The 26,934-nt window shown below is 44.7% G+C and overlaps 1 protein-coding gene across 2 annotated transcripts; it reads left to right on the forward strand.

The window, feature by feature from the left end:
* Window positions 1-522: 522 nt before the first annotated feature.
* MTURN (maturin, neural progenitor differentiation regulator homolog) lies at window positions 523-26,657 on the forward strand. Of its 2 annotated transcripts, XM_054692450.1 has the most exons (4): window positions 523-555; window positions 1,007-1,153; window positions 11,639-11,761; window positions 21,346-26,657. In XM_054692450.1, the coding sequence occupies exons 1-4, from the start codon at window positions 547-549 to the stop codon at window positions 21,454-21,456; spliced, it is 390 nt and encodes a 129-aa protein (XP_054548425.1). In that variant the 5' UTR covers window positions 523-546; the 3' UTR covers window positions 21,457-26,657. The 2 variants fall into 2 exon arrangements, with proteins under 2 accessions (XP_054548425.1, XP_037365695.1); XM_037509798.2 differs by lacking the exon at window positions 523-555 and having other exon boundaries at window positions 949-1,153.
* The last annotated feature ends 277 nt before the right edge of the window (window positions 26,658-26,934 follow it).

Consider the following 26,934-nt stretch of genomic DNA (forward strand, 5'->3'; position numbering starts at 1 on the left):
TTTAGGTTATGCAATTTGAACTAAAACTAAATAATATTAAAGCTAGTCTTACAAGGCGTGTTTCTACTTTACAGTATAGCCTTACAGTAAACACACAAAAAAAAATCCCTCAAAGCTTTTTATCTTCCCTTCCAAGTGGATATTTATACCGGTGTCCACTAACTGTATTTATGGGAAACATTTCTTTACATCAATCGGAGGACAAGACTTTGGTTTCGGAAAAAGAAAAACCCTTTCTCCTAGATTTTCTCAGTTCCCCCACTGCCAACTCAGACAAGGTCCAAGTTATCTACAATCCCGTGGGCGCCCCCGCGTTTAGGGCGCCTTCAGGAAGCCGCTCCCCGCCACCCCAACTCCGGGCGCGCGCTAACCCACGCTCCGGCGGAGTTTGCGGATTTCAGGGTAGCCCGCCGCGTCTCGGATTTCGGCCCGGCGCCGTGACGTCACCGGGCGCGCAGGCCTCGACACCCGGCTCGCGCTCCCGTGATTGGCTGGGGGCCGTGACGTCACGGGCCGGGGCGGCTCCGGGCCCGCCAGGACCGGGGGATGCTCCGCGTGGGTTTCTGAAAAAGCCGGGAGGCCACCGAGGCGCCCGCCGAGCGCCGGCCCCTCCCGCGCGCCCCGCCCCGCCCCGCCCCGCCGCAGCCTTTTCCCCGCCCGGCGGCGCCAGCCTCCCCGGCGGCCCGAAAGGGGGCGGGCGGGAAGGCGGGGCGGGGAGGGGCCGGGCGCGGCGCCGCGCGGTCCCTGGCCACCGCCCGCCGGCTCCACACAGCATGTAAACAGTCCCCGCCGGGAGGAGCCGGGGCCGACGGGAGCCCGCGCTGCCCGGCCGTGCCGCCTGCCCGAGAGCCGCAGGCCCGCGCGCGGCCCGCCGGAAGGGGGGCGCGGGAGGCGAGGGGAGGGTGGCCGGGCGGGCGGGCGGGAGGCGGAGGGGGCGGGCGGCGGGCGGCGCGCGAGGAGGCTGAGCGAGCTGCGGGCGCGGCGGACCAGGATGGATTTCCAGCAGCTGGCTGACGTTGCGGAGAAATGGTGCTCCAACACGCCCTTCGAGCTCATCGCCACCGAGGAGACCGAGCGCAGGATGGATTTCTACGCCGACCCCGGCGTTTCCTTCTACGTGCTGTGTCCGGACAACGGCTGCGGGGACAATTTTGTGAGTGCCTGGGGGAGGGACCGCTGCAGCGCACGGGAGTGTGGATGCGCGGCCGCTTCCCTGCACCCGCGCTCCCGCATGCTGGGGAGGCTGTGGGATGCCAGGTTGGGGGTGGGGGGCGTAACCCGCTGCTCGGAGCTCCGCCGGGGAAGTACCCCCGCCCGGCGTCGCGGTGTCGGCGCTCTGGGTGGGACCTGGTGAGCGGCAGGCAGGGGCCCCCTTAGGATGCTAGGAGCTGGGCTGCAGCCAGTGCGCGGTGCTCGGCTTGGAGCATCCCCGGGGGGTGTTTCCCGTGTCGCACCGGTCCGGGCTGGGGTACACGGACCCTTCCCTGGGTCCGGAGTCGGGAACCTGGAGCTTCCTGCACCCGGGCGTCCCGTCCGGTTGAGGAATCCAGTTCCCCGGCCAAAGCGCAGACACAACTCCTTGAGTCGTCCCCGCCCGAAGGAACCTCCGCCCCCAGCGTTGTTCCCTGTGCTGCCTGTTTGGACACAAAGCCTCTGTCCACACTGGCGATGCCCCATCTCCTGGACCTTCTTTGCGGAATCACACCCCGGATTTTAAAAATGATTGCACGCGCGTGCGCGCGCGCACACACGTATACACACACACACACTCACACTGGCACGCCTATCCCCCTTTTCTCCGGTGCTTCCATTGCTCTCTGTGAGCAGCGAAGGATGTCTGTGGGGCCCGGAGGGTTCTGTCCGGCCAAGGTGGTGGCTGCAGCCCTGCCAAAGCCCTTAGATTCTTCCAGATGAGAGGGAACCCCCTCCCTTACCCAAACACATATCCAAACCACCCCACCCTACCCCATGCCCGTCTTTCTGAGGGACCCGGACCTGGAACTGCCGGGTCCAAATCTTCGACTTTGCATCCTACGCCCACTTTGGATCTTGGCGGTGGCGATTTAGGGAGGAGATGCAGGGGCAGGGGCGTTGTGGTGGGGATCGCGCTCTGTGAACTGTTTGTAAGAACGGGGAAAATATAATGGTCCCAAATGTAAGATGGAGGCGACTGTGAGCTCGGGTTACTGTGTGGTCGCTGGCTTGAGCCTGGAGCTGGCGCTGCTGCCACCCCTGCGGACTGAGGTGGGGCGGCACCCAGGCGCTGCTTGGCGCTGGCTCCTCAGGTGGGGGTGAGGCAAAGCTGGGTCCAGTCCTGCCATGTGCACCCCTGCCACCCACAGGAAGTTAGGAAAGGACTTAAGGACTGCAAGAACGCCTTTTTTAGCCTCGGAGAGGTGAAGGTTTGTGAATGGCTTCTCTATAAAGCATGCCCCTCCCATCAGCTCCACCCCATCCCACAGAACCTTCCTGGGTCCCATCCATTCACTCTTTAGAAGAGGGATGACCTTGGGTAACAGCCAGATTTGAGTTGTGGCTGTGAGACTCTGGTCAAATCCCTTCCTCATCACTCAGTTTACGCATCCCTTAAATGGGTCTAATACCAACACTTAGGTAATGGGGGTAGATAAAGCACTCAACAGGCCTCGCCTCAGCAAGGGCTCCACAGATTTGAGTCAAAGGTTTCCCAGAGCTTAGAACTTGTCTTTAAAAAAAAAAAAAAGGAGGGGGGTGCCCTCCCTGGTGGTGCAAAGGATTAAGCACCACACTGTGAAGCAATCCACAGCTGCCCACATGGTGCACCAGACCTCTCCAGTCTTGCCCACTGCTCCCCTCAGCAATGTATTTCATTCACTCTGCCTGTTCTGTTCCCCACTGTCTCTGGTGAATCCGCTCACCTTGCGCATCTCTGGCCTGTGCCCCAGCTCTTGTATGCATAAATAAATAAATCTTTTTTAAAAAATTAAAAAAAAAAAAAACTCCATTTGTTCCCCTAGGGTTAATCAGAATGTTTCCCTTAGAGGTATTTAATGGGGAACAAGTAAGCTATAAATATATGTAAGAACACTGTTAGCTGTAGTTAAAATAAATAAATTAATGTTATTCATTAATAGAAGGAGTGGAGGTTCATTAAAAAGGGATTTGCTCCTTTGTAAAAGTGTGAGAAGGCCTCAGGGATATAGTGTAAAGTGTCTGCTAACTGCTAACTGTAAGATCTTAAAGTCTGATTACAAGTCTCTTCTAGCCCTCACTTCCTTAGTCTGTCGTTGTCCTGTCCTCCTCCTCAGTATGTGAAGCAGTGTAAGAATAGCCCACAGTTTTGAATTTTATGGGGAAAATTCCACACAGCCTTCCTGCTGGGACTTCTGGAGATATACCCAAAGAAATTATTCTAGGGAGAAGTGGGTGCATGAAATTGCAGAGCTATTCTCTGGCCTTGAATATATAGATCAGATCATCATTCAGAAAGACTATTCATACTGGACTTTTTCAAATCCACCATATTTTAAATGTTTTCCCACCTGTATGAGTAAAAAGCTTGAGAAGTATTCATTCACTGACAATTAAATAAAATAGGTAAGAAAGGAAGATAGAAGAAAAAGTAGTTTCTTGGGAACACTGGAGCATTCTCAACGTTTCTGGACACCATAATGGGCAAGATACAGCCACCAGTTTCTTTAGCCTAAACCTCCCTTTGAAGCCATTCCAGGCCAGGTTGTCAAGCTACTGTTTGCCTCTAAGTTCAAGGAATTCAGCCATGAAGTAAGTGTCCTACCTCTGTTCATTTCCTTTTCCTAGGAAGATCTGTTAAGTGTTAGAAAAAATTTGAGATGAACAGGGTTCCTGTAATCTGAAGAATTTGTTAATATTTATGGAGTGTTTCTCAATTTACAAGGTGTTTTCACTTAATTCATTCAACAAACTTGTTAAGGGCTTGCTGTGCGGCAGGCCAGCACTACCTACAATACAAATAGGGTGTCTGTGCTTCTGGGGTCATTCCACTCATCTAAGAGGTAGTATAAAATGGTGATTAGGACTACAGACTTTGGGGATGGGCCCTTTGGGTTTGCACCCAACTCCCCATGTCTAACTGTGTGTTTTGGGGAGGAATTAGTTCATCCTGCTGTGCATGATTTTGTCATTTGTAAATAATATTAATACCTCCCTAGCAGGCATATTTGAGAACAGAGCCTAAAAATGGACTGATGATGTTAAAGGCAGGCTTGTTTGCGAACAGTGCATGACTGTACTAGGTGTCCAGTAGACATTAATCCATCTTATTATCATGGTGTCCCTGCTATCCATCTAATTTAAGCCAGAAATCTAAGAGACCTCCTTAAAACCACTCTACTATTTCCTGCATCCAGTCCATCAAAATTCTGTCAATGCTATCTCTAAAATATACACAGTACCAACTGTTTTTTCCACCCCCATGCTATCACACTAGGTTAATTAAGCCACGTCATTTTTCATCTTATCTCCTAATTTGTCTTCTTGCTTATGACCCCTATTTCCGTCCCAAACCGTCTGTATATAGCAATCACTCTGGATCTGTTTAAAATACACAGGTCATATCCCTATCACACCCCATCTTTCCTAAATTGACTTCCTGCCACCTTTTAGAACAAAACTAAGCTCTGACTTCAAGCCTCCACAAGATCTGTCTCCTGCCCCCTTTCTGACCTCATTCTGAGCCATAATTCCCTTTTGCTCACTGTCTTCCAGCATGAGGGCCTTTCTGGTCTTCAGATATGCCAAGCTTATCCCTGCCTCACAGTCTTTTTGCCTTTGTTGTTCTTTTGCAGAAAATTCTTTTCCCACATGTTTACACACTAACTTCTTTATGCCAGTCAGGCCAAGGAGAAACCTTATTTCAAACCCTTTTATTGTTATTATAGTGCTCATTAGTTCTTAATGTTCTCATGTTTATTTTCTACCTTTTCCACCAGACTATAAGCTCCATGAGAGCGGAAATCTTGTCTTATTCATTCTAAGTGTCCCAGCACTTGAAACAATGTCAGACATGTGATTGGTGCTCTATCCATGACGGTGAGAATGAATGACAGTCCAGTGTAGAAGACGATGTTAAATTTCAAGAAAGACAACTTCAAGGAACAATAATAGTACTTGTAACAGCTACCATTTAGGTACAACTTATTATGTCTCAGACACTGTTCTAAGCATTTTGCATATTTAATCTTAGTAATCTTGCAAGGTACTCTCTGTAATTATGGGAGAAAACTGAAGCAGAGTGAGGTTTACTTTTAGCTACAGCTAATGACTAAGTAGAGCAATTTAAACCATAGCCCAAACTGAACTCATAGCCTCACAGGAATGACAGCAAGGTCCGAGTTCAGACTGTGGGACTCACAAATTCTGTGAGGTGGGTGTTGCTATCTCCATTTTTATAGGCAAGCAAATGGAGGCCAGTGAGTTTAAGGGACTCCTCTAGGCCTATTCCACTAAGAAGTTCCAGAGCCAGGACTTGAACCCAAGCCTAGGGTACTGTCATTTCTATCATGTAGAATGTGCCAGGGGCAGGATCCTGGCAGTAGCTCCCGAAGCCTAGGAGCAAGCACTTTTTATTTTCCTTCTGCTTTGGCAGCAACTCGGTCCCTTATGCACTCTTCCCTACCTCACCTCACAGACCATCCTGTCCACACTGTGCTTTCCCAAACTGCTGCCTTCATTCCGGCCTCTCCATGGGCTGCCCATGAGGTCAAGTCCTGGGATAAAATGAAGCTGCTGGGATTCTGTCTGTGCTGCAAGTGCAGGGTCAGGATGGCCTGACTCAAGGGGTGCGACAGGGAAGGAACTGGAACTTACCTCTCTGCCCACTTGGAAGGTCCAGAGAAGTGGGGTATTGCAGCCACTGAAGTGCCAGAGACCAAGGGATGCATGTGTGTGTGACCTGCTCTGCTGGATATGGCAGCACCAGCTCTTGCCCTCCTTGTCCTGGGACAGGGTAAAAAGCTCTAAACAAAGGTCTCCACCCTGCTCCTTCCTGGTGTCTGGGCACTTGTGACTCAGGGAGGGGAGAAGAGAGACTTCTTTATTGTTCCGCCTTTTCTGCCAGCCTGTCAAAAACCTGTTTGGATCTAAAATTTTTTATAATTTAAGCCTCACCAATACAAAAAGATAGCAGTTATCACATTAAATAAAAAGATTTTACTTACAGAAGGACTATGTGTGTGTGCCTATGTCTCTATTTCTCCCCCATTTTCCATCTAGGTATGTCTCTTGAGTATGTGACCAAATAACAGTCTTACCAGTTTGCTGAAAGAAGACTATAACTTGTTTAAATGAGATGCATCGTTTCAATATGCGCCCTCATGGAGAGAAGCACTTTCTTATCAAATTAAAACTCTGTCCTGTTTCCTCTTCTGTTAAATGGGGTTAATCATACAAATGTTACATTATTATTGTGAGCATTAAATGAGGAATAGTGATAGACTGGAAAGCTTCCCAGAATGGCTGCATTATTCATCTATTAATAGAATATTTCGGAGGAAAAAAAACAGGGCCCTTTTTATTGATGGAGTGGTAATCCTGAGGAGCATAAAAGTATGAATTCAGGTAGATGGGTATAAGCATTTACCAGGCACCTGTAGGTAAGGGGCAGTGTGCAGTCACCTCCTGTCCGCTTTACAAACACCTGTGAGAATTACCGTTTTCTCTGACTAATAAATGCTGAGCTGAGGCTCAGATGGAAGACATGCATGTCTCTGGTGACATCCTCGCCTTGCTCCTTGCTCCCCATATGACCACAGGCAAATTGCTTCCCCTCTCAGAACTCCAGTTTCCTTCTTGGGGTAAAGTGGATCACTGTCTGATAGAAATCTCAGGCCAGCCATGCTTTTCCCATTGCGGACAGAAATACGTGGGATGGCACGAGATGGCTTGTAGTTTTCATCCTCTACCAGGAGGACAGCTGTCAGTTTGGGATTAAATTGTGCCAGCTGGAAATGGACTTCCCTGCTACTGATGACAACCGAAACCCATGTACTGCAGTGAGAGTGAGACCCCTGGCCGCGGCCCTTGGTCTCAGACAACTGAGTTCAAGGAGGAGAAATGGGTGTGTTTTTAACTCCTCTGTCACCTCCGTCCTGCCGAAGCACCAGGCAGCCAAGCACCATCTCTGCTAGTGTTAGAACTATAGGAGCAGACAGTGCTCAAAAAATATTTGCAGGATTAATACCTTAATGATCTCATACCATTTTGGTTAGGCTCAATGTTCTCTCCACTATAGAAAACAGAAAGGCACTCATTGTCCTATTTGCAGATGGCGTGGTACTACTATCTTAAGGTTGGCCGGCTTTGATAATAATAGAACAGAAGGAAGGGAAACAGATGGCATGTTCTAAAAATCAAAGTTTCCTCTGAGATCTTCAGCTCCTAACAGACAGAAATCTATGAAAAGGAGCAGGCTGCTCAGGGCAGGGACAGCAGGGTCATTCTGCAGCCCATGCTGTCCGGCACTTGGCAGTGACTTTAGTCAGTGATGACATGACATTTATAAAGTGCTCCCTCACCCCAAATGCATAGTCAGTTAAAGTTTTGGTCAGCCTGTGGTTTTCTAAGTGTGTCCTCAGAACCTTCTTTAAGAGAGTCTCCAGGGAGCTAGTTGGAAATGCAAATTCCTAGCCCCTCCTCAGTGGAAACTCTGAGGATAAGACCCAGCAACAGTGTTTTCTTAAGCCTCCAGGTAAATGTGATGTGTTCTGGAACTTGAGGACCGCATTCTTCCTCTTCTTTGTGAAGCCTATCCTTGGCATTTCTCCTATTATAGCAGGCGAGGGCTGTGATCTGGTTTAACTCTACCCTATTGGGAGGTTGTTACATTCTGTACCTAGATTTCTATTTGCCAGGCAGTTACATTGTTCACAGCCAGAGGTTCTCTGATCTCTGCTATACTTTTTTCATGGTTCAAGTGGGTGTTTGGTTACACATGCTTAAAATATTTTCCAAGTTGAAGTCATAGAGCCACGCCCTGTGGAGCAGGACTTTGGGTCTTCAGTCCCCATTTGTCTTTGTACAAGACCCCAGATCCTGTTTCCAGGAGCGTTCATCCTGCTGCCAGATGTTTCTCTGGCCCATCCCTTTTTGGGGAATGGAATAAGCCCACTATTTTTCCTGTGAGATAGCAGTCCTGCCCATCCCGTGCTGTTGCTTTATTTTATGTGTGGGCGCTGCCTAGGGCACTGAGTGTGGGCTTTTTTGCGTAGAACATCTGGGACCCACCCCAGCCAGTGGCCAGACCCTCATATTCCGCGTTGTTTGTCCTGATCTCATTTGGTTTTATCTTATTTTCCTTCCGTTGTGTTTTCCCTTTGTTCTATTTTTCCAACTACAGATTTCTTTTTTAGTTCATCTCATGTTTTACAGATCTTTGCTTACTGTCTTGATTAATTTTGGAAGGAAGTAGATTCAACAAATAAATCTGAATACTTCTTGTTATGAGAAACAATGGATGTGAAACAATTAGCTTTTAATAAGTGATGTCTCTAAGTGGCCTTGTGCACCTGGGTCTGTCTGATTCCAAACCCCCTGCTCCCTCATGCTATCATGTGGGCGGGGATTTAGCTAAAATTGTTGTTTTGAACCCACAAAAACAGGGTGAGTCAATCAGCCAAATGAAAGAAATTTAGGCAGACTGGACAGAAGGCCCTTAGTGGGTATAAAGTCTTCCTTCTCCAAGATATATTCATAAATCAACAACAATGAAAGTGGAGTAACGAACAGTCTTCTCATGAGGTTAGAGATGCCCTGGAAACACTTGGCTGATGAAGCTGTCTGATGACCAAGCAGTAGGGGATACGCGCCAGTTCTGTTACTGTTTCAGTGACATACTTTCCTGAGTTCACTTTGTCATCTAAAGGCCAAATGCACTTTTTTTTTTTAAGAGTTTTTATTTATTCATACAAGAGCTGGGGTATAGGCCACAGGTGTGGGAGGTGAGAGGATTCCCAGAGACAGAGTGGGGAACAGAACAGGCAAACTGACTGAAATACACTGCTGAGAGGAGCAGCGGGCGAGGCAGGAGATGTCTGCTGCACCATGTGTGTAGCTCCCTGTCTGGGGATCGAACTCATGCTGCAGAGGCTGTGGTTTGCTTCATAGTGCTGTGCTTAACCCCCTGTGCCACCAGGGAGGCCCTAAAGCCAAAATGCACTTTATTTTTATTTATTTATTTATTTTTTTAAAGATTTACTTATTTATTTATTTATTTATTTATTTATACAAGCACTGGGTACAGTCAGAAGCGCGGGAGGGTGAGCAAATTCACCAGAGCCAGAGCGGGGCAGAAGGACCAAAGTACACTGCTGAGGGGAGCAGCAGGTGGCAGGAGAGGTCTGCGCGCCATGTGGGACCCTCCTCCGGTGGCCGGGGAGCAGCCGGGGATCGAACCGGCGCTGCAGAGGCTGCGGGCAGTTTCGCAACCCAGCGCTCAACTGCTGCGCCACCGGGGAGGCCCAAAATGCACTTTAAAAAAAAGGCAGGTACACAACTTTTTCATAGGTCTACCTACTTCTGCATGAACTATAAGTTGACCTGTGAACAAAATAGATTAGAAGATGGGTTCACTGATACTCAATTCTTTTCAATCCCAGGATTCCACATTCATACATTTAATCAACTTTGGATGGGGAGCCCAGCTCTGAGGGACTAGAACACCTGTGAATTGAGGAGAGGGTGCTAAAACTAATCCCCCTGCAGATACCAAGAGATGGCTACAACTACATTTTGGGGGAGTCAAAAGTTATACTCAGATTTTAGCCCCAACTCTCTCCCCCACCCCCAGCCCATGCTATTCAAGGGCCAACTGTGTAACCTAACATTGGAACAGTATTCTCAGTAAAGTCACACTGGGTGTTTGATTTGCTCAGCATGTGACCTTAGCCTTGGGGGCCAGTGGAAAGCCCAACCTCTCAAACCCCATCCTCCCTCGAATACAAAAAAGGAAAAGAGGCTACTTATGTTCATGGATTGTTGCACACCCGTGTGTGCCAGCCAGACACTTATTAAACTTCCTACTTTTTGTTTAACCTTCACAAGTCTGAGGGCAGGCTTAAAGCTTCCTGTTGTGTGTTCTTAGATGTTAATACTGTCTTTAACTTGGATAATTTGCAATACACTGGAACTGAGCAGAACTTTTATGAAAGTGGGACTTTATTGTTCTGATTAAGAATCAAGTATGAGAATGGACATAAAAGTACTTTGTTCTATTACACATTTGTGCAATTTAAGAGGCTATTACATAAATGGCATTTCAGCAGCTCAACAACTTTAGGTCACTAATTAATGGGGAATCGTGTTTGAGCTGTTCTCTAAAGTTAAACAGTGTAGAAGTTATCTTTATTAGGACCTGGCAGAAACGGCTCTAGAAGTCAGTTGGCATACGGGCGGCATGTGTGGGAAATGGACCTTTGTGAAACAGATAATTGAGGCATAAAGATGGCACATTAGCGCCTACTTATTCTCTCCTGGATGAGCAGTATTTTAAGTTTATAGACTAGTTCCTGGAAGTTCTGCAAAAATGAGAATGACAGAAGCATACTGTGCTTATTGAATGACAGGCATACCACTTCCGGGTGTGATACGAATAATTAATAATTAATAATTAATTTGTAGTAGAAGGGCGCGACTGTGTGCTGGCCAGGAACCATCCTCCACATAGACCTGCCTCCTGCCGCCTAGCCCTGCTTCTTGCTGTAATCTCCCAAGTGTCTTTCTTTCTTCCAAGTTCCAACAGTTTTCACCGGTGTTGAACTGTCACTCATCGGCCTCCTGAACAGCAAATCTAGACAAATACCCTGATGGTTCCTCTCCCATTAGCCCAGTGCCCCTCCCGTGCTCAAATGCAGAGCAGCGGACTTCTCCATCTAGTCTCAAACCTGTTTCATGGGCTTATTCTAGATCTGTGAACATATGTGGGAGAGACTTGCCTAGTCTTAAAGATGTGCTAAAGTAGATATCTTCACATAGCAAACAACAACAACACAAAACCTAAAACCAGTCTCCTCGGGGGGTGTGTTAACATTGAGGTGATGTTTGGGGTGTGATATCCTCATAAAGCATTTTAAGGGGAAGTGACCTTGCAGAAAGCCTTGTTTCCCAATGATTTTTCTGTGTTCTCGCCTCAGTTCATTTCATTTTGAAGTAAATTTATCATCACCCCACTCACAGGCTAATCTGGGCAAAGAATGGTTTGTTCCAAGTTAGTGGTTACAGACTATGCTTAATTAATCCTTCAGCCACAGTTGAGGCAAAGTTAAGGCTCAGGCAGGCTCTTGATTTCTCCTCCTTCCTATTGTAAAACCTCCTTCCCCTGCACCAGAAGGGAAACAATGGAAATCATGGGTCCCACTGCCCCTTGTACTATGTGTGAGCAGACCTGGTGGGGAACTGAACAGGTGAGATTATGGACCAAGAGCTTGGGGGTTTCTGTAGGGTGTGCATTTTCTGATCCCCTTCAGTGCAAACAAATCAAGAATGAATATATGAACTTTACTCTGGAATGGAGGCCTTCTTCAAATTCACATAATTGAAAAAAAAAATCCTTGGCTTTCTGTGTTTTACACTGAGTGTAATACTGTATGTCTTTGTTTTCTCCTTTTCCTGGCCCGTGGGCACGTAGCACGTGTGGAGTGAGAGCGAGGACTGCCTGCCTTTCTTGCAGCTAGCACAGGATTACATCTCCTCCTGCGGCAAGAAGACGCTCCACGAAGTCTTGGAAAAAGTCTTCAAGTCTTTCAGACCTGTAGGTGCCTGCTTGGCTTCTAAAGACATCTTTTTTTTCTATAGTGATTGTGTTTTGAATAACAGGGATTGTGGAGAAAGTGGGCAAAACCTGGGATGACTAATTGTTTTTCTCTTGTCTGCCCTGTGGCTGAGAGATAGCAGCTACTGGAGGGAGGCTGAGGGCGGGAAGGGAGGGGCCACGGGATGTGACACAGCTGTTTGTTGCAGGGATGATGGTTATTTCTAGCATCACTTGAGTTGAGAATCTCTGATAGGGTGGGAAGAGCCACTATGAGACAACTGAGTATCCCTGTTCTCACCCAGTAGAGTGGTTCCAAACCAAAATGTTTGGGAGTGTTATGGAGGGTCTCTTATAATAGAGAGGCATATATTTGGCCAAAAGCCTATAAAAGGATGCACCTCCATGCCTGTGGGAATGGAGAGAGATGAGATTGGGCATGGTTCTATTCTCTTTTTAATGAACTCTCTTGTAGAATCCTTGCATCCTCCTCATCCCTTAGGATGTAGGAACCTGTGTGTCTGTGGCTAACAGTTTGTTTTCATTCTTGCTGATAAACACGTAAAATGAGCACTTACCCTTATTTTGAAGATTATCTATATTCATTGGGATTTGTTCTAGGATTTCTATTTATTTTTTTTAATCTTAAAATAGAATCTATTTCTTGGCTGAATATTTCAAACTTGTCAGTCATTTCTCTGAGCATAGTAGACTTCGTTGCATAGTAGATCGTGTCTGATATTTCAGCATGTCAAGGTTTGTAAGTCTGCCTTGTTGTCTTTTGTTTCAACTGATTCTCACTGTGGTATCTTGTTTCTTTGTGCGTTGGATTATCTATATGTGCCGGTTATTATATTTGAAAATTTAAATACAGGAATGAATGGAGACCTTAAGAAGGTTTTTATTAGCTTCTGCCTGGGCTTGGGGGCCTTAGCAGTTTGAGACCACTTTTGACAATTGAAGGTTTGTGGTCACTGGAACTCTCCAAGTGATGAAAAACCAGAGTCGCAGGTCTGATTTCTTCCACTTCATCCTTGTCTGGAGAGCTGTCTTTGTCCATTCAGATACTCTAAAAACATACTGTAGACTAGAAGCCTTATAAACAACAAACATCTGTTTCTCCCACTTTTGGAGCCTGGGAAATACAAAGTCATGGTGCCTGAAGATTTGGTGTCTGGTAAGAGCCCCCGTCCTAGACAGACAGTCATCTTTCACTGTCATCTCACATGGCAGGTGAAAGAGATTATCTTGAGGTCCTCATTCATTCAGATGCTACCCTTAGGACTTAATCACCTCTCAAAAGCCCTAACTCCTAATAGCATCACCTCAGTGGTTAGGATTTCAACATGTGAATTTGGTTGAGGGGGCACACAAATTTTCAGATCATAGCAATGGTGTAGATTTTTGGGGTCTCTGCTTATAGTTGGGATGGCTTATCACAGTCTGTTTCTTTGGAAGACCTGAGTTTGACTTTGTTTCCCTTAGCTCTTAGAGTAGGCCAAGGATGCAGTAAAATTTGTAGCTGCTTCCTCTAGGTTGGCTAATACCTTCAGGACAAAAGCAACTTTGATGTTAGATTTACTACTGTAGGTCCTAAGTCTTCAGTATATTTAAAAAGGCATTTTTTTTCTTACTTCATCTAGTATTTTTAGTTATCATGGAAAGAGTTGTTTGCAATTATTTAACCTACTGTTATACAAAATGGAATTTCAGTGACTTTTATCACTCTTTCTGATGTTTCATTCATCCAAACAATTCATTTTTCCAGTTTGTTGATTTTCTAAGTCAGCTTGGTTCATTCAAAAGAGATGTTTGGCTTAAAAATACTGTCATTCCCGCTGCCATTCATTTAATATCTATTTAGCAAGTACCCACTAGGCACTTGGTGGTGCTTCCTGCTCTGTTCCTATTACTTGAGTCAAACAGACAAAATCTTAACCTCACAGAACTTACTCTGTGTGTGTGTGTGTGTGTGTGTGTGTGTGTGAGAGAGAGAGAGAGAGAGAGAGAGAGAGAGAGAGAGAGAGAGAGAGAGAAAAGAAATCAGTACAGCATATGATGCCTTAGTGATAAGGAGAAGGAAATAAGCAGGGGCCAGTGTGACCTAAATAGAGTTGGTGTGGGGGGCTGGTGATGAGTGCAAGGAATTTAAGGGGTCTTGTAGGTCACAGAAGAACTTGGGCTTTTTCTTTGAAGCTTTGGGGTGCTTTTGGGTGGTTTGAACACAGGGGGATCTGCTTTTACATTTGGAAGACTCCCTCCTAACACCGAGTTGAGAATGGGCTGTAAGGGAGGAAGGGAGAACAGCCTGGAGGCTGTTGCTGTCGCCCACATGAGACCCAGAGGCTTGGATCAGGGTGAGCACAGTGGGGGTAGAACAAAGGAGTGGAGTCTGAAGATGCTGTGCAAGTAGATTCAACCAGACTTGCTGGTGGAGGTGGGGTGTGAGAGCGAGAGAAGACAAAGATGACTCCAAAGTTCCTGTCTGTGCAGCAAAGGCATCTCATTTACTAACGGGAAGAACTGCAGGAAGAAGAGTGGGGGAAGACACTGTCAGGAGCTCAGTTTGGGACATGTCAATGTTGGAAGTGCCTATTAGACATCCAAATAGAGACACCAAGGTAGGTGAAATGTTTGAAAATTTGATTTCCCCAAATCTTTAAAAAAATATGTATTTATTTATGCATACAAGAACTGGGGTATAGACCACAGCTGCAGGGGGTGAAAGGATTCACCAGAGACAGAGTGGGGAGCACAACAGGCAGATCTACTGAAATACACTGATGAGGGGAGCAGCGGGTGAGACAGGAGAAGTCTGCTGTGCCATGTGGGTCAACTCCCTGGTCAGGAATTGAACTCATGCCTCAGTGGCTGCAAATAGCTTCATAGTGCTGAGACTTAACCCCTTGTGCCATCAGGGAGGCCCTGATTTCCCCAAATCTTAACCAGAGAAAACTATTAGTAAATGATAGTCTGTTTGCAGCTGGTTTGCTTGCAGGGATTGTCTTCATTAGCCTGCCACCTGGCACCCTTGATGTGGACATCAGCTATGGTGGCAAGCAAAATGCCTGCAGAATTGGCTTAACTAGAGAAGGTGAGTTTCCTTCAGAACTCATTTTGCTCTTTTTCTTTACTGAGGCTGTGGCTGTATTTTGGGAACCAGACAGTCACATGAAAAAGGGGGAGGAAGAGAATCTGCACTCCAAAGGCTCCAGATACATAGCTGGAAGCAGTTGGATCAGATGGGTATTTCCTTTCTGTTCAAGCTTCTTCAAGAGACACACAGATTTGATTTAATGTTATTAGGCAGCCAGGGTTCATTTCTCAAGCAGCCTTAAGTTCTGAGCAGGCATTTTGCTCCCAAGGTGAGACTTTTACCTCGACCTGCGCTCCCTCTGATGGGGGAAGTTTTTGTGTGCTGGGTGCCCTCTGGTGGGGTTTTTAGTTTTGTTTTTTTGTCCTGCGGGGAGAGGCAACTGGGAGGCAACTTCTCAGGGCTCGTGAAGGTGAAGTGCTTATGGGCTTTGGGTTTCTGAATCAGAATATGCCCCAGCCCCTGTGAGCATGAGTATTAGGCTCAGGCAAACACCTTTGTCATCTCCTCTGAAGAGTGTGTTTCTTCTCATGGCTGCTGTTCATCTGTTTGAGCTTTGGTTTCAGAAATAAGACACAGGAGTTTTACTGCAGTTGTTGAAAGTATTTGTTGAAGAAACACACACCCAAATGCTACAACATTATCAAGCAGGTAAACTACAGCACATCATTTCCCTGAAAATTTGTGGTGAGCTGAGCAGTTTATGCAGCTGCTTTTTGTTTACAGTTGGAAAAACCGCAAGATGAATATTTTTGCCTTCATCTTGAAACTATCTGGTCCCTGGCTTTGAATCTTTGTTTTCCCTTGACCACCGCAGTCTCTCTAGAAAGATAAGGGCCTATCTGTTGACAGCTTTCTGCTGTGTTTGGGACTTCAGTTAAGCAGAGTCCATTGACTCAGCTGAGGCCTGTGCTCTCCTGCATGAAGGACCCAAGAGTGGCATCTGTCTTTGGCCTTTTCTCAGCCATGCTGCTGGCAAGGCTGAGCAGCCCCTTCATGCTCTGTATCTTTGGCAGTGCCAGCTTTGTACTGTGCTTTCTCTTGTTTGCCTTCTTCCCACTGAAACAATGGCATGACCAAAGTCCCTCCCCCCAATCTGCTATTAGATTTGAAAAGACAAAAAAAAAACTTACTTTTTCTTTTTCACCCTCTAAAGGCTCTTCTTTCCCTCTACTTCTTCAGCACATTTCAACAGAATGCGTGGATCATCTGTTACTTTCCAAAACTCTGTTTTGGTGGGTGATAGCAGGGCATAGCACCCAGTTCTTGCCCTCAAGGAACTGACTTCCTGGTAGAATAGACAGCCAGGAAAACATACAGAGAAACCCCCTGCTGCAAGACAGTGCAGTTATTGTGGGCTAGGCGCTCGGCTAGATACGATGCAGAATAAGTGAAGGAGGCTGAGCCCCCATCCCTGCTCTGCTAACTATGCCCCATTGGTTCTTTGGGGAAATATTTTCTCAGAGGATATTTGTGAGCATGTACTGTGGGAACCTGTTTGTGGTCTCCTAACCCAATTTGTGGAATCAGAATACTATAGTATGGGGAACCCTAACTCTGTGAGCAGGCTGTCTCGATTCAGATCCCAGCTCTACACTTTGCTGGCTGTGTTACCTTAACCAAGTTAATTAACCTCTCTGTTTCTTCATTTGTAAATTTAGGAAAACATAGTTACTTTAGGGTTGCTGTGAAGATTAAATGATGTAATTCTTGTTGGGTACTTAGTGTAAGGATAAACGCTGCATAAAGTTGACATTGATATGGGTGGAGTAAGAACACTGGGGGAAAATACTCTTGAGAAGTGAGTAGCATTTAGTGTACTGTTTTGTGGGACCCTTGGATTTTTGGTGAAAAGGGAAAAACACTCAAGTGACTATAACACATGCTTAACACACCATCAGGCTAGAGTAAGGGATTTTTTAAAAGATATTGTTGGGGTAAGTCAAAAGTTCAATCAACATTGGATTTGGCAGAAAAACCATTCATTGAGTAACTAATCCATTTCACTCCCTATGTTAGATGCCAGTGTTATAAGATCTCTTCGAGGTATGTGACCAGAGAGACTCTGGATGACAGGATCATAGGTGATTTTTGTTTTTTCTTTTCCATATTTCCTGTGATTTTACAGAAGGCACTTATAATCAGAAGCTATTTTTTAAAAACTATTTTCTGTAAAATGTATGAGAAGGACTATCAGATGTTAGCAGGTTGCAGCCTTCTGACAAGGCCAAACTTGAAGAAATGGCAGGAGCTGGATGTGTTCAATGGGGACCGGTCAAGGAGAAAGTCCAGAAAGACCCATCCAAGCCCCTTGCTCAGAGTCCCTAGGCCCTCACCCTAGCAGGGGAGGTGGCTCAGCCTGCCTTGGCCTGCCTGGCTCTTATATCCTGTGGCTTCTGGCAGGTTGCTCAACTTCAGTGTCCCCAACTTAAAATGGGGTCATACCTGCTTCCCAGTCTTGTGGATCTGTGGGGAACTTTCAAAATCAGACTGAGAACACAGAACTGTTGAAGCCCTGCTGATGTTCATCTCACTTTCTGTATGGTGGCTGGTCTCAGGAAATGCTTTCCGGGTAGATGAGTGACTGTGGATGCAGCCAGGCAGCCTCACTCCCAGAGTGACCCACATTCTGCTTTACTCCTGTGGCTGCCTCACTTGTACCTAGTTTTTTCCCCTTCCCTCTGGGATGTCATAGGTAAATGGTGTGATGCAGGCTGTTCTTGCCCTCCGCGGGCAGGTGGGTTTATCTGTGGAGTGCGGTCAATAATGGCATCAGAGACGCCCACCAGTGACTTTGATAAATATGAAATGGAGAATTGTTGGAATCTTACATTTTTCTTGTTTAAGTGACCCTCAGCATGACAGTTGCTGGTCTTCACATGATTGAACTAGCTAATAAAGTAGTGGTTATAGGTCCAAACCATGGTGGTCATTTTTTCCCTTCAATGTTTTAATAGCTTAAGTAATGACTGATAGACTTATTACTGGTTAAAAAAAAAATTCAGAAGAGAGCCTAACATTTCCTGTGTAGCTACAAACCCAAACCTTGTCTTCGCCCTGAAATAATCTTCTCAGTTTCATTTTCCTAGATGTTACTCTCCTTCCTCTCACCGTCACTGTGCCTAGCAGGGTCGTGGGCACCAGTTGCTGTCAGCTTGTGTGCTGTTTTGGTTAATGTTGCTTTGATGACCCTATCTGGATTGGTCCCCATATTTTCTCACTCAGATTGATCCTGATCTTTCCCTGGTGCGCTTTGTGACCCCATGTTTATTCTCTCAAGAAACAAAAACACTTCTACCAGGAAAACTCCCCTCATTCTAGCTGAAGAGCATGAACAAGAATGATATCTTTCCATTGTGACTAACAGCTGAGTAGCAGGGATTAAATCCCATAGGAAAAGCTTTTGGTGACCCAGAAAAAGTCCAGTTCTTGTGTCTACTCTGAAGAGTATGATCAATGCCTGAAGGAAGAGAAGGAAGCCACCTGTGAGAAGCTGTCCCCATGATTTGGGTAGTCTGATCAGAAAACATTAGACACACATGTGGCTTTTGTTTTGTTTTTGTTTTTTTAAAGATTTATTTATTTATTTATACAAGCACTGGGTACAGTCAGAAGCATGGGAGGTTGAGAGAATTCACCAGAGCCAGAACAGGGAACAGAACAGGCAGACTGACGAAGTACACTGCTGAGGGGAGCAGCGGGCAGCAGAGGAGGTCTGCACGCCATGTGGAACCCTCGCCTGGCGGCCGGGGATCAAACTGATACTGCAGAGGCTGCAGGCAGCTTTGCAACCCAACACTCAGCCCCTGTACCACCAGGGAGACCCCACATGTGGTTTTTAATAAGACATCGAATGCTCACAATTTAAGTTGATTTTTTTTTTTTTTTTTGTCGTTCATATTATGACACATTCAAACCCTTGTCTTTTTTGGAAAATGCAGTAGCCCCTAAAAGTAAGAGGTCTCCTACTACTCAGACCCCTGGGTCTTAAAGCTATCCTACCCCCCTACCTCTTTTTTCTCTAGTATCAACAGGACAGAGTGATCAGGAGTTTCTATACCACCAGTATCTTGGGTCACTGAGAGAAATGGCTTCAAAGTCTCCCAATGCTTTAGAATCTCTATACTCAGAGTGTGGATCCTGGATCAGAAGGATCCCCATTACCTGCAAGCTTATTAGAAGTACAGAATCTCTGTTCCACCTGTCACCCACTGAATCAGAATCTATATTTTAGGTAGATCCCTGCGTGAATGATATATACAGCAAGATTTAAAAATTGGTACTTCCAAGGATCCTGTGGGAGAGCTTGACCAGGGCCACAGGGCACTTGCTGGAAGCACCAAAACCCTTGCTGATTGACCGTGCTCTCCAAGGCACACACACCTCCTCTCTTTTGTAAAGACACTGCAGCCTGCTGTGCTGAGTGCCTGCCACCTCCAGGGACAGCAGATGGTAAATGCCAATGAAATGTGGCCTCAACTAGTTTTCACCACTTTCTAAAAGAATTAGCTTACAAATAATCAATACTCTTGGGTCTGAAGAACTTTAACTCTCAAGGCTTGGCATCGTTCCCTTTCAAGTACAACCCTGCTTGGATGGGGGAGTTCCAGCCTTTTTATGTGATCACAGGTTGTTCAAAAGGAGCTTTATGGACAGCAAGACCCTGGAAATGCCCATAATGTTGAGCAGACTGAGCATTAAGATTTATTTCTCGGTCAATTGAAAAAAATTTACTGAAATAGGAATGAATGATTATAATGATCAGAAATAATTTCAATGTAAGCAGGCTTTTTTTTTTTGCTTGTCGCCTTTTCCTTTAAAGATGTGGGTGCCATAAAAGCAAGGACTCCAGGATTCTTACCAGTCTCTATCTACTCTTGTCGCTGATATGTCTTATTGACTGTTAAAATTTGGATCCAGACGCTAAATTAAACTTAGTCATCTTAGATGGCAGTGGAGACAGAAGTGGGACTGCTAGATTGTTGCAAATCTGTATGATTTACATACAGCTAGCTCTAGCGCTTCTCATCTCTGCACTTCCAAATTGTACACACTCATAAATGTAGACATTAACATTGCATATGATGGTCCCCTCTTGCATATGATGGTCCCCTCCTTATCCAAAGTTTTGCTTTTTGTAGTTTCAGTTTCCCACTGTCAACCACAGTCTGAAAATATTCTATGAAAGAAGATATTTTGAAAGTGAGGGAGAGACTGTGTTCATGTAACTCTTAGTATATTGTTGTAATTGCTTTAGTTTATTATTGTTGTTAACCTCTAACTATGCCTAATTTATGAATTAAACATCATAGGTATGTATATACAGGAGAAAACATAGTATATATGAGTTCTGTACTGTCTGCAGTTTCAGCCATCCACTTGGAGTCTTCGAATATATAAGAATCAGGGGAAGACTATTGCATTGTATTTTTTAAAATTTATGCATACAAAACTGGGGTGTAGGCCAGAGGTGCAGGGGGTGAGAGGATTCACCAGAGACACAGTGGGGAGCAGAACAGGCAGATCTACTGAAATACACCGCTGAAGGGAGCAGCGGGCGAGACAGGAGATGTCTGTGGCACCACGTGGGTAACTCCTCTGGCCACAGGCAGATTATCCATCTCACAGTGGCACTATGGGATGGAAGCAGGGAGATGGCGGACAAGGCCCAGGAGCACCCAAGGTCATGGCTCCCTGCCAGCGTGAGAGCTTTTTGTTCATATTGATCAGGCCTTGTGAATGGCACTGCAAGAGTTTCTAACCAAAGACCAGTCAGTGCTTTGAGAAAATGTTTACTGTGAATTTCCTTGGTGATAATTATACAGCATTCAGAAAACACAAAAAGATTAAAAAGGGAAAAGTTTACCCATAATCCCACTGTATAAAAAATACTCAGCATTTGGATGTATTTCATTGAAGTCTTCTTTTATGCCTATGTGTATAAATTTTAAGGAAATCTGAATCCTAATGAAAATGCAATTTTTATTATGCTCTTTTTTCTCTTAGGAGCATATTTTTTATAATATTAAATGATTCAAAATTACTATTTTTAGTGTCTATATAGGACTTCGTCTTACAGATATACCATAATTTAACTATTTTGTTGTTGAAGACTTTAGTCATTTCTCTTTATATGTATGCGATAAACAGTAGCAAGGGGGAAATGCAAAAGGGAATAGATCCAGAACTACCCATTGCGGTGCTGCTAGCATTCCACACGTGCATGTGCATAGAGATTATACCTTTGTGCCTCAGTGCGAGGTACATGGTGTTTTGTTTAGACTTAAAAGCAGAGAACCATCAGTCTTCCCAATAAAACCTAGGCCTCTGGTTATAACTTTATAATGGTTGGGGGTAGTTAAACCCCATGGGAAATCCATAGCTGCCACACGGAGTCCTGCTAGGACTTTAGCATCAGGTAGATTCCTGGACCATCTTCTTGCCCGCAGCCCTGATGCTCATCTCACAGTTTCTCTTCTCTCTGCTGTAGCTACTGGGACTTCCTGATGCAGATGATGACGCCTTTGAAGAATACAGTGCAGATGTTGAAGAAGAGGAGCCAGAGGCGGACCACCCCCAAATGGGTGTCAGTCAGCAGTAAACTTCTGAAGGCTCCCACCTAAGCAGCAAAGGGAGCCTCTGGGTCTGCAAGGTGGGGTCGGTGCTCCTGGGTTAGCATTTTGCATTAGCACTTCGAAGAAACAGGACGCCTGACTCCCAGCATCCAAATTAAAATGAAATACCTTTTTAACAACCACAAAATATCTGGGATGACCTTTGCTCAGAAATAACTGAATTTTACTCCCGTTTCAGTGGATTTCTATGGAGTTGTGTCGGTAGCCTTTACCATTTTGAATTTAGAGTCCATTTTGTGGCTGACTGTTCTCTCTTGAGTTTATGTTGGGGAACTAACATTCGCTTATGTGAATGTAGAGAACTCTGAATGTATTAAGGGTATGTTTTGAGGGAAAGCATGGCAGAGAAGAAATGCAGTCTGCACTTTTTATGTACCTTTAAGTGTCTGTAAGTGAACGGTTTTGCTTATAAAGCATGAGTTTTAATATCTAGTCATTAAGCTGCACAAGTGCAAATCCAAGGGCAGGAGAGGATAATCAATCACTTAGTTTGGGATGGGGAGAGCAAGAAGCCTTTAAGTGTTCTGCTATTTACCAGGTTACCTACACATGTAGCAACTGGTTCAACTTAGGTATAAACATTACTTGCATGTTCGGTTGTTTGAAAACATGCTAATTCCAAAGCCACTTTTAAAGTCTAGAAAATATAAACGGGGTGAAAGACATAAATTATTGATTTCTTTGAAATGTTTATAATCTGTCCCACATATGAAATGAGAGGCATTTACCTTCTCTCTTTATAATCATATGGCAACTTGTTAAATCATGAAAACATCTTAAGTCCAAGTGCCACTTAAACTTTCAAGCCATAGATAAATTTAATAGAAAAATAAACCAGTATGAAATTTTTTAATGATAAATCCTTCTTTACTTTCTTAATCTTTTTATTCCTTAAAAAAAAAGGATCCCACTGTATAATTTACTGAAAAATTGTAATCAAACACTTTGATGAACCTAATGACAGTGAATTTTTAAAGTGATACAAAAGTGGGAATCTTTTATGGGTTACTTTGTTTCAGAGAGGAAGTTTTAATGAGCATAATACTCAAGACAGTTCACAGAAACAACTGCTATAATAACTGGAAATCGTGCTGTCATCATTTAGCCAACAAATACTAATGGGGGAAACCCTTTGTGACGCTAACATGGAATTATTTAAAACGTTCATTTTCTTGGACCTGCCCGCCTCTGGTTCTAATAGTTTAGGGTGCGGAATACCTCTTTTACAACACTTGACTAAACATAGCGTCTGGGGGAGGCTGTTTTTAACATGCACACACATGCCTGATTAAAAGTCATCACAGTTTTGGGTTTAAAAAACAAAACAGCAGCAGCAGAGGCCATAGAGCTTGTGGGAGTCTTGTATATCTTCCAGGCATGTCGGTGTAAATCTGATGATCTCAACCTTTTCTCTTTAATCGATTGGTGCTGTGAAGGCGGAGGCTACTCGTGGTAAAACAGTGTACTGAGGTTTGAAGTCATGGGGTATAATAGTATAGTGGTTTCCATCTGTGTTTAAGTACCTACATTTTTTCTTTTTTGGAAAGACATTAAAGGTTCCTTTCAAGTAAAATGAATTTCCTTCTAAGTAGCCTGTTAACAAAGCAAACCTTGGTATTTTGTCCAGTGGGGTTAATGAGTTCGGTGCTTTGCTGCCTTGCCTGTGTGGTGATTGGCTCCATACCTGAGTGCAGGTGACTGTGAGCTGTACCGTCTGTAGACATCACCCAGGCTGGGTCACATCTGTTTTTACAATAGGCAAGAATGACTCCCGCAACTGAAATAAGCTTGACTAGCTTGTTCCATTCAAAGGTAAACTGGAATTTTATATGTGGAGGCTTAAAATTGAAATTTACATATATTTGAAAAATGGAATCATCATTAATATGAAATATATTTTATCAAAAAAATGTTTAGACTTTGACCAAATACATATCGGTGTTATTATGTTAATGTTCTCTGTTTTGAAAGTTGAGCTGAGAGAGCCATTCAGTGGGCGGAAGAGAAACTGGTCTTTGTTCTGCTCCTGTGTAGGGTATCACCTAGCTATGTGTTACTTATTTTCATAGCAACATCCGCAAAAGCATTAGCAAATTGGGTTGTTTTCTCTAAAACTCCCTTTTTTCCAGGTACACATTCCCTCCAATGCTCATTTACACGAGTGTACATGTGCGCACACTCACCCCACCTGCTCTGGGGGTTCTTTATTAGAGCCGAGTGCGTGCAGAGCTTCCCCAGGTCACTAGTGAGTCTGGCAGCTGTGGTTTTGTTATGGAAATGAATCCATGACTAGACAAGTTCCTGACTTTCATAAACACAGAGACACACTAACCAAGAGGCAGTGTGGCCCAGTGGGAGAAACATTGAGCCAGGAATTAGGAGAGGGACCTGGCTTCTAGTCTGATTCTGCCAATGACTGCGTGACCATGGGCAAGTCACTTAATTTGCCAGAAACAAGGGTGTTTGGTCTTCCAGCTTTAACCACTATCCTTCCATAACTGCCTTATGATATTTTGTGTATGAAGAGCAACAATCAAGGAAACTTGTAGGAAAATGGCAAGGAGGTATGTTTTGAATTTTGCCAAGGTGCTATCCTGAGGCTCCTGGCCATAGGAGCACACAGAACATGTTTCTGGTGGTCTGAGTGTCCAAGTCTACTGGGCCCAAACCCAAGGAGCTGCTGACATGCTGTTCTTTAGGAAAGGGTAAAATGAGGCCCTAGAAGAGGAGAACATTCTTGTCCCAGTGCCCATGCTGTGCCTATGGAAGGCATAGCTTTTCTTTGTGTGCTGGCAGACTGGGGCTTTGGAAACAGACTAAGTTTAATTTAACCAAAAGGGGGGACATTTTCAAGAATAAGTGGAAGAGAGTGAAAGATGATCACTATTACTCTTTGGCCAGGTCATCCAATAGAGAATAAGAGTGTGTGTGTGTGTGTGTGTGTGTGTGTGTGTGTACACATGCATGTGTGCACCTGGCAGAATGACTGCTTGCTTGTTGGTCACTGTGGGCCAGCTGTGACTTCACACCTCTGATAACGATGCAAAACCTGATCCTGGGTTGAGTGAACTGCAGAGGTATTTTTCTTATGGCTGCCTGGTTACTTTTCTCTGCCTGATACGGAGCAGGCTTCAGGGTCTTGAGAGAGAATCACAGAGTTGAGAAGGCAGGGAGACCCACACAGTGCCTGCCACCATCTGATTTAGTTACACTGGGGTGTCCCCAAGCTCATAGCAGCACATAGTGCTTTTTACCCATGACTGAAACATAAAACAGTCTCTAATTTAGGAATTCTCTTTGTGTCCTGGTGCCAGAATTAGGTTTCCAGTGTACTTAAGTGAACATCTCCTTGTCTCAGTTATTATTATATTTCACATCTAAGCAGAAGCCATTTTCCTGCACAATTATGTCTCTGAATATCATTTCTGTTTCTTAAGAGCACAAAGTGTGTGGACCTCGGGGAGCTGTGATATCAGAACTCCGTCAGAATTTATATTTCAGGAATCTGCTATGCGTATTAAAATCTACAAGTGGGGGAACTGGAATGAACAGATTTGATTTCCTATGATTTGAGAGGCACGTAGGGATGGTCAGGACTTAACCTGGGCTGGGAGGAGATGAGTAAGGGAGTCTGAGAGGTCGGGCCCTACTCTAACAGGAGGCAGGCATGTAAAGCACAGAAAAACTTGCCAGGAGACTACTTTCCTTAAAGGTACTGCACGTGTGTTGGGAGGCGTATTGGAGATGGCTTTGTGACATTAAAAGAAGTCCCAGCCATGGAGACAATGGGTGTTTTACAAAGCTAGTGGTGTTTTTTTCCCCTGGATAAACCACTCTGAGCCAGAGAAGCCACTTTCCAAAGTGCCGACAGATCTCAAGGGCTTCAGTCACCTGGCAGCAGAACAGGGCCCAAACTTGATCTGGCCTTTGGCTGTAGAGGGAACCGTGGGTCAGGGATGACCGGAGGGCCAGAGGGCCGAGCCTCCTTACTCTACCTGGCTCAGGATTGTAGAAAGAGCACAATTAAAACTCAAGTGGATCACAGGTCCCTCTTCCCTTTATTGAGTATTAACTCCAAAGAGATGCCATTGCCAACTGCTTAGTCTTCAGATTACCAGTGAAGCCAAAATTTCTTAAGAGTTAAAAAGTAAATCCTTTTTCATAAAGATCCAATCAGTTACCTTGGTTTTGTTATGCCAAGAATGACATGAAAGGCCGAAGTCTTTCACATTTTATACAAAATAATTCTAAAACTTGCCAGAATGCCAGTAGCCTCTGGTGTCCATGGCAACACGGTGTCCATGGTAAGATATCTATAGCTCATGCCCATTGGGCAAATTGCTCAATAATATGTTGTCTTTGGTTATTTTTCTTCAAATTTGGGTTATGTAAGTAGAGGACCTATGACCATTTTTTTGTTAGAAACCCCAGTTAAAGCACTGTAAGGCTGAGGGGCACTGGCACTTAAAAGTGCGTGCCAGGCCACATAAAAATAAACATTTAATTTGCTGAGCAATGTTTTTAGGTTATTCAATTCTGCAGAGAAAGCTGGCAGTCTGTTCTTTGTAAAAACTGCCTTTTCCTGTTTTTTTTTTCCTCGTATTTTTGTTAAGGTTCCTTTTTTATTAAGTATCTTCTAATAGTTAGGCAGATAAAGACACAGATAATACTCTGAACAGATGTTAGCTTTTTAGAGGGAAAAATAAATGGTCTATTCTAGGGAAAATCAGAAACTATCTGTGAACCAGTCTTAATCTGTGTATTGGCCATCTACATGAGACGAAAAAGCAAGGAACAGTTTTTGTTTTGTTTTTTAGGCAAGAAATGTTTCATGCAGGGTGTGGATGCTTTCTTTGCCTTTATATTTCCTTTCAGAGAAATCTCTTGTAAATTACAAAACTGTGAAATGGGTTGCCAAAACTTGTTGCCCTTCCTTAGACGCTTCCAGCAGTGTAAAAACCCTTTATTGAACCCTGTCCACATCTGCTCCTTCCTCCCTCCCCTGAGTGAGGATCTCATCCAACAATGTAATTACCATCCGCTTGCTATTAAAGAGCCTTCCAAACTTGGTGATGTTTGCCTCTTTTTTACACCCGAGAACTGTCTGGTCCTGGAAGATTGATAATGAGGAACAAGGAATAAAGACCATCAGCTAACTTTGTGGTTGCAGTCTTGGGCCTGGGGTTCTGGGGGAGGGATATGGGGAGAGAGGGAGGATGAGGTGACACGAAATACTGACTTAAGATTCAAATTTTAATACTTGATGTGTTTTGAGACATGGCTATGACTGTTTGGATGCTGTAGCTGTGATTTTGTAATTTTCCACTCTTCCTTTAAACTAGGGCTTTAACTTGATAGACGAGGACTCCATTTTTTCTCTCCTAATTGGGAATCTTGTGGCACCAATTAGAATTCGATAGTCTTTCTATGACAACACCACAGCA

Source organism: Talpa occidentalis, unplaced genomic scaffold (genome assembly GCF_014898055.3).
Source record: "Talpa occidentalis isolate TD23 unplaced genomic scaffold, MPIMG_talOcc4v2.1, whole genome shotgun sequence".
Lineage (NCBI taxonomy): Eukaryota > Metazoa > Chordata > Mammalia > Eulipotyphla > Talpidae > Talpa > Talpa occidentalis.

Bases quoted from the DNA above. Each gene is read 5' to 3' on its own strand.
- MTURN (XM_037509798.2), top strand. From the start codon at position 992: ATGGATTTCCAGCAGCTGGCTGACGTTGCGGAGAAATGGTGCTCCAAC. The intron at 1,154-11,638 runs GTGAGTGCCTGG...GTGGGCACGTAG, and splicing joins ACGGCTGCGGGGACAATTTT to CACGTGTGGAGTGAGAGCGA. The intron at 11,762-21,345 runs GTAGGTGCCTGC...TCTCTGCTGTAG, and splicing joins TCTTCAAGTCTTTCAGACCT to CTACTGGGACTTCCTGATGC.